This window comes from Varanus komodoensis, unplaced genomic scaffold, assembly GCF_004798865.1.
Source record: "Varanus komodoensis strain SLA01 unplaced genomic scaffold, ASM479886v1 scaffold66, whole genome shotgun sequence".
Taxonomy (NCBI): Eukaryota; Metazoa; Chordata; class Lepidosauria; order Squamata; family Varanidae; genus Varanus; species Varanus komodoensis.
The window spans coordinates 1,941,872-1,949,836 of NW_025336296.1; the positions used below are offsets into that span (position 1 = coordinate 1,941,872).

Below are 7,965 nucleotides of genomic sequence, written 5' to 3' on the forward strand. Positions count from 1 at the left end.
GTTTCAAAACAGGAAGCTCCAAATCATCATAAAAACACCAACTCTTGAGCAGTTATCACCACATAGTTACACAGATCTTAACATGAAAATTCACTCGCAAAACTTACCTGTACTGGGGACCATAAAAACCTAATAATTACAGGGAGACCGAACTACATACATAATCCTTTTCAAAGGCATTTCAAACTCTTCAGTAGTACCAGAACTTGTAGTAGCATGAGTAGGTTGAATATAAAAACAACCCTAGGCGTGCTCTTTTTTTAATACTGAAACTTTAAATCATAAGCTCCTTGGGGTGAAGCACTGTTCACATTTTTTATAATATGCAATGTACAAACCTTTCACTTGCAGGGCCACAATTGACTTTTCCAAGCCTTATAAGCAATGCACGCTATGAAGGAGATTACATCTTGAAATATTTATATCTCAGGCACTCAAGCGTAAGGCCAACTTTCGACCCTGTGCATGAAATGTGTTTGTGAATCCAACAACTGACTTCACTGCCACGTAAGGCAGTCCTTATTTCAGCGTGAGTCATCTGCTGTGTGTTCTTCCTGCTTTTTCTTTGGAAAGACACTCCTTCTCAAGAAGCAAGCTAATTAACTTAAATCCACAAATAGATTAACACAAGAAGTGACGAGTATTTTGAAAGAGGGGGTTTCTTTCACTGCTTACGAAGAAAGTACACTTGTTTAGGAACGAATGGCCCAATCTAAAAACTCATCAATCCACCCTGTTGCAATCCCTTAACATTTGTCCCTCTCTCTCATGCCTTTTTCTAGTAAACATTGAAAAGACTATTATGGGCAATACATAAATTATGGAACAGATGCCGCACTCATTTGTTTGTTTAGACAGGCAGTCAACACTTATGTATTCCAATAAGCTTTTGATCCCTGATCCCTTGCAGTTCTCGACTAGTGGTTTCCTTTATTAGAATATTGCATTGTGGGTTGGATCTAATGACATCCATCCACCAGAATAGTTTCCCTGCCTCCCTCCTCCAGTGCCATTTCCTACATGTCTCTGAACACTCTGGAGGGTTTGGGGCTTTCCAAGGGTTTTCAGAGAGGTCAGAGGATGTTGGAAAGGAGGTGGGGAAAAGTCCAGTTGTGTAAAGCAGAAGTCTGCTGGACAGTTATGTCATCCTGCAAATTTTAAAACTGGTTTTACTGTTTGCATCTTTACATATGGTCAAGCAGTGTATCAACTGCTTTGCATACACTCACTCCACAGAAAAAGCTGAATAAGTCTTGATGAAGAAAGATTTTGCGATGAGTTGATTTTGCTTGGATCAAGGTTATATGATGATGGCCGGGATACAAATGCAGTGCCAGCTGAGTTTTTTTATTTGCTCGCCCGAATGTTCAGCTTCCCTCCCACCCTCAGTGCTACTACACAATTTCAAGGAATTTCAAGGAAGCTCCTCCATTTCAGAAGCTGTTCGCTGCATACCCCTGGAGAGCTACTGTGTGGGTGACAGCAGGCCAGCATGTCATTAGATGTGCAGCTCTTTGGATCCTGCATGACAGTACTGGGTGAACGTTCCGCTAGTTCTTTTGAGAGCCATGTTAGAAAGTGGGTTAGCTCTACAGCGTGGCCAAGGCAGTGATGCTGAAAGGGTCCGAGGAAAAAGGGTCCAATCCAGCTCAAGGTAGTCAAGACAGAAGCTCCACTGGAGGAAAAGGGGACTTCAGTGGGTTTGGGATAACCTGCACCTTTGGTTTCAAGTTTAATGTAGTTATGACTTGCTTTAGCTGGATTAGAGTGAAGCACCTTAGGCTGCAATTTGTGTGCTTACCTGGAAGTAAGCCCCACAAAACACATGGAACCCTACTCTATTGGGGTTAGCAGTGTCATTAGCTAGACTTTAAAAATATTCTAGCAAAAAAAGCTACTAACCACAGGCATCTCAACAATATTTGTGAAACAAACCACACTTAGAAAAATGAAAGCCGATTTTTATTGTCTCCACAGCCAATCATTTGACACAAACATGCATACGTAATTTGGCTACGCACACACCACTTTTTTTAAATGTTAGTTATTAAACATACAACATACATCCTTACAAAAATGAGTCAATATGCAAACTTAACTTTTTTAAAACAAACAGTTTTTACTCATTTCTTTTTTTCTTAAAAAAAACTTTGTTTTGGGTACCATTTGTACAAACACAGTTAATTTAAACAAATCTGCTCTTAAGTTTTTCTCATGGTTGCACATAAAAAAGCTGCAATAGAAAATGAAGTCACTGAGGGTTTCTTTCTTTTTAAATAGCAGAAATAGGCAATTTTGCCATGCACAAGAAGCAATATTAAATATTAGTTTTTCAAAAACAAAAAGAAAAAACCACATTTCAAAATATTTAGTTCAAGTCACGGAACTTTCTCCAGGACGGAGAAATCCAAAATGCAATGCAGAATTAGCTGCCACATAGAATGGCCATTCTGAAAAGTAAAAATTACCTTCCAGAGATGATAATTTTCACTGATTTTGGCACAGAAAAGAAGATATCTTACTCTAGAATAAGAACGTGATTTTTTTTTTTTAATGGAAGAGAGGACAAAGGAAAAAAAACTCAAAAGCAAGACTGAACAAGATAGGAGCTGCGATCACTTAAAAATATCTGTGCATTTCAGTCATTTCAGAATACTGTTTACAGCAGGGTATAATTTCCAGCCCCTTCATGGATCACTGCCTTGCCATGGCAAAGGGGCTTGTGTAGCACAATGAAGCTATGAGCTATGCCGTGCAGGGACACCCAAGACGGTCAGGTCATAGCAGAGAGCTCTGACAAAAGGTGATCCACTGGAGAAGGAAATAGCAACCCACTCCAGTATCCTTGCCATGAAAACCCCACGGACAGTATCAACAGGCAAAGAGAGATGATGCCAGCAGATGAGCCCCTCAGGTTGGAAGGTGTCTAATGTGCTACTGGGGAAGAGCAGAGGGGTAATACTAGAATGAAGCTACTGGGTCAAAGCCGAAAGGACACTCAGTTGTGGACATATCTGGTAGTGAAAGGAAAGTCCAATGCTACAAGGAAAATTACAACATAGGAACACGGAATGTAAGATCTATGAATCAAGGTAAGCTGGACGTGGTCAAACATGAGATGACAAGACTGAACATTGACATCTTGGGAATCAGAGAACTAAAATGGGCAGGAATGGGTGAATTTAATTCAGATGACCATCAGGTACACTACTGCAGGCAAGAATTCCTCATAAGAAATGGAGTAGACTTCATAGTCAATAAAAGAGTAGGAAAAGCAGTACTGGGATGCAATCTCCAAAATAATAGAATGATCTCAGTTCGAATCCAAGGAAAACCATTCAACATCACAGTAGTCCAAGTCTATGCCCCAACCACTGGTGCTGAAGAGGCTGAAGTTGACCGGTTCTATGAAGGCCTACAACACCTTCTAGAAATAACACCAAAAATGATGTCCTTATCATCATGGGGGATTGGAATGCTGAAGTAGGAAACCAAAAGATAACCGGAATAACAGGTAAGTTTGGCCTTGGAGTACAAAATGGAGGAGGGCAAAGGCTGGCAGAATTTTGTCAAGAGAACACACTGGTCATAGCAAAGGCTCTTTTCCAACAACCCAAGAGATGACTCTACACATGAAATCAGAAATCAGACTGACTATGTGGTCTGTAGCCAAAGATGGAGAAGCTCTATACAGTCAGTGAAAACAAGACCAGGAGCTGACTGTGGCTCAGATCATTAGCTTCTTGTTGCAAAATTTAGGCTTAAATAGAAAAAAAGTAGAGAAAAGCAGTAGGCCACTTAGGTATGACCTAAATCATATTCCTAATTAATATACAGTAGAGATGACAAATAAATTTAAGGAATTAGATCTGATAGACATAGTGCCTGAAGAACTATGGACGGAGGTTTGCGACATTTTACAAGAGGTAGCAACTAAAACCAACCCAAAGAAAAAGAAATGCCAGAAAGCAAAATGGCTGTCTGAGGAACCTTTACAAATAGCTGAGGAAAGAAGGGAAGCAAAAGGCAAGGGAGAAAGAGATACACCCAACTGAATGCAGAATTCCGGAGAATAGCTAGAAGAGATAAGAATGCCTTCTTAAATGAACAGTGCAAAGAAATAGAAGAAAACAACAGAATAGGGAGGACTAGAGATTTCTTCAAGAAAATTGGAGATATGAAGGGAACGTTTCATGCAAAGATGGGCATGATAAAGGACCAAAATGACATCCTGGAATGTGAAGTCAAAAGAGCCTTAAGAAGTCTTAGCAACAACAAAGCTGATGGAGGTGACAGTATTCCAGCTGAGTTGTTCAAAATCCTAAAAGACAATGCAGTAAAAGTGCTACACTCAATATGCCAGCAAATTTGGAAAACTCAGCAGTGGCCACAGGATTGGAAAAGGTCAGTTTACATTCTGTTCCCAAAGAAGGGCAATGCCAAAGAATGTTCAAACTACCGCACCATTGCCCTCATTTCACATGCTAGCAAAGTGATGCTCAAAATCCTACAAGCTAGGCTCCAGCAGTATGTGGACCGAGAACTACCAGAAGTACAGGCAGGGTTTGGAAGAGGCAGAGGAACTAGAGATCAAATTGCCAACATACAGTGGATTATGAAGAAAGCTAGGGAGTTCCAGAAAAACAGCAACTTCTGCTTCATTGACTATGCTAAAGCCTTTGATTGTGTGGATCACAACAAACTGTGGCAAATTCTTAAAGAGATGGGAGTACCAGACCATCTTATTTGTCTCTTGAGAAACCTGTATGCAGGTCAAGAAGCAACAGTGAAAACTGGACATGGAGCTACTGACTGGTTCAAAATTGGTAAAGGAGTACGGCAAATGGTACCACTCTAATGGCAGAAAGTGAAGAGGAACTAAAGAGTCTCTTGATGTGAGTGAAAGAGGAGAGCGCAAAAGTTGGCTTGAAACTTAACATTAAGAAAACTAAGATCATGGCATCCGGTCGTATCATTTCCAGGCAAACAGATGAGGAAGAAATGGAGGTAGTGACAGATTTCATTTTCCTAGGCTCCAAGATCACTGCAGATGGTGACTGCAGCCAAGAAATTAAGACGCTTGCTCCTTGGGAGGAGAGCTATGGCAAATCTAGACAGCATACTAAAAAGCAGAGACATCACCCTGCCGACAAAAGTTTGTATAGTCAAGGCTATGGTTTTCTCAGTTGCAATGTACGGCTGTGAAAGTTGGACCATAAGGAAGGCTGAGCGACAAAGAATTGAGGCCTTTGAACTGTGGTGCTGGAGGAGACTCCTGCGAGTCCCTTGGACCGCAAGGCGATCAAACCAGTCAGTCCAAGAGGAGATCAACCCTGACTGCTCTTTAGAAGGCCAAGATGAAACTCAAATACTTTGGCCACCTAATGAGAAGGAAGGACTCCCTGGCGAAGACCCTAATGCTGAGAACAACAGATGGCAAAAGAAGGTGGGGACTGCGGAGGATGAGGTGGCTGGATGGAGTCACTGAAGCAGTTGGTGTGAGCTTAGGTGGACTCCGGGGGATGGTGGAGGACAGGAGAGCCTGGAGGAGTGTTGTCCATGGGGTCGCAATGGGTTGGATGCGACTTCATGACTAGCATAGCATAGCATAGCACAATTTCCAGGTAACTGTTATTGCAACATAGTTTTAATTTGCTTGGAGGTAGTCTCATCATTCAAATGTTTTGTTGTGTACCTAAAAGAGAGTTTACAAGAGTGTAAGTTGTTGCCTTGCATTGCATTGACAGATAACACATTCCTTCAAAAGATGGGATTACATGGGCGGAGTCAGCTGGAGCCAAGGGTCATACTAGATGGCCCAGGAAGCCCCTTTTGACTTGCTTTGTTTCTATTTTTCTAATTTTACAGTAGTAGACTCCTTGGAAAGTGAAGTCCCACCAATTTCAATGGGTTTGCTTCAGGTAGGATTAAATTCTGGTTCCAGCTGTTTGTGATAATTGGAATTATGCAGAATCAAATTAATACAGGTTGCAAAATCCTGAATTTCTTGACATGGAACATGGATGGCTTAGGTAACGCATGTTAACATTCTGCACCCAGTTCTTAATCATTAGACTAAGTAAGGTGGTAATAAATGCTTAACAATGGAATTACAGTGTTTCTGGGTGGACTGATTGGCTGAGAATTGCTGATATAAGCGCCGTATTTTATAAGCAGCTCCTTAGGGACCATAGTAAAATACACACATACACACACCAATCAATCCTCCTTTCAATGTCAAAAATGACATAAACAACTCTAAAATACTGTGCGCGCAGTCATTCTGTGCAAGTGGACCTTGCTAACCAGTGCTAAGCACTACTTCTTAAAAAGAAAGAGTTGGAAGTTCCAGTCATTCCCTGTTCAAGGCTTAAGTACCTGAGAGCATTTAGAAGGCCTTCTACGCTGTTTGGAGGCTGGTCTTTGAGAACTTTGATGCATCCTTTCATCTGACAGTTGATAAAGAGGGGAAAAACACAGAAGAATACTTCAGAACAGATCCTGGTTGAATGGAACTACAGCACAGCCTGAAATGTTAGCTTCCAGGAAGGGCCCAGTCCTCATGTGAGTTTTATCATGATTACAGAGCAAACAACAAGATAAAACTACTATTACAGCCATCACAGAAACTCAAAGTGAGACACTGTATACAAGCCCAGCATAGCTGTGAGCCTGAAGTTTCAGAGCACCCAGATTGGGGCTACCTAACTGAGAAACTGGCTCTGAATCAGTCTAACATAAATCAACACTTAAGTGTGCTTCAGAACACATTTGTCTGCCCCTACATGCTTGCACCCCCACCCCACCCAGCAACAAATACACAGAGGAAAAAGGAATAATTTTTGCTACTCAGCCCCCAAACTTACATCTATTTTTGAAGTTTTTGCAAAGGCGCCTACTGGATGCACATGGTCATAGAGAATTATGACACCCACCATCACCCTCAGACAGAATGATACTGTTTCCTCATTTGTGAACCTGCTTCTGTATTCTCTGCAAATAGAACACACAAACGCACACACAGAGGACAGATGGTTACTGAAAGTTGCACTGTAATGGTAAACATCCATATGTAACTTTAGCCATTTAGGTTGCCTGCCTTCTCAAAAAATGGTAACTTTCTCAGAGAAGTATTTCTTCTGTCACACAAATACCAGGCTTATAGGTGGGTGGATAGAATGTAACCTTGCATCCCAAGGGCTGGTGCAAGGAATTTTTTTCCTTCTGCAGGTTCACAGGTTCCAGTTACTGAGCACCAAGTTCAACCAATGTATCAGTTCTTGCCCATAGAACATGGCTTCTGCCTGGCAATTAATCAAAGTTTGTACTAAGCTTCATTATTAGCCAAAGAAAAACTATGCCACGGCGATGAGAAGCCTGGCTCAGAGCGCACTCAGAGCGCGGGCTGGCCAAAGATTCCCAACTCTTTCATTGTTCTGAATTATGCATGAGATAAACCATTTACAAAACTAGAGATGCCTTCTGATACATTCTGCGTTAAAATATTAAACAACGTTCCCCCCAAGAGCCTGCAATGTGATGTGTACCCAATGTTAAGGGCAAACGGAAAATGATGGGACACCCCTGAGAGCAACACTTTCTAAGGAGCAGTGCGGCTACTGGAAGAAGTGGGGAGACACGGCTGCTATCAGCCTTCCCTGTTCTACTTTATCATTGCCCCAATATCGTCAGATGCCAAAATGGTGTTTCTGGCAAAACGGTTTTATGACTGCACAGAACAAAATAAGCAGCTTCCTGCTCCTCTTCAGCACTGCCTGCCACAAAAAAATCTCCCCATCCGGAGTGTTTCCTACTCCACTTTCTCATATAGACCGTGGAGATCTGATGTCAGACCAAAAACAGGATGAATGGGTCATCTTGGGTACCTGAGGGCTCCCACCCCATCATTCAAAATGAAACAGGGGAGGGGAGGGGATGGGGTGACACGGCTGCTATCAGCCTTCC

At 41.8% G+C, this 7,965-nt stretch overlaps 1 protein-coding gene across 5 annotated transcripts in view; it reads right to left on the reverse strand.

The window, feature by feature from the left end:
* Positions 1-5,490: 5,490 nt before the first annotated feature.
* The window catches only part of CYRIB (CYFIP related Rac1 interactor B), a 75,623-nt gene continuing 73,148 nt past the window's right edge, over positions 5,491-7,965 (reverse strand). For all 5 annotated transcript variants that reach the window (XM_044450409.1, XM_044450411.1, XM_044450407.1 and 2 more), the window contains 3 exons: positions 6,867-6,993; positions 6,379-6,449; positions 5,491-5,695 (listed from right to left, as the gene is read on the reverse strand). In XM_044450409.1, the coding sequence (XP_044306344.1) occupies positions 5,632-5,695; positions 6,379-6,449; positions 6,867-6,993 (262 nt within the window). In that variant the 3' untranslated portion in view covers positions 5,491-5,631. The remainder of the gene's footprint in view (positions 5,696-6,378; positions 6,450-6,866; positions 6,994-7,965) is intronic.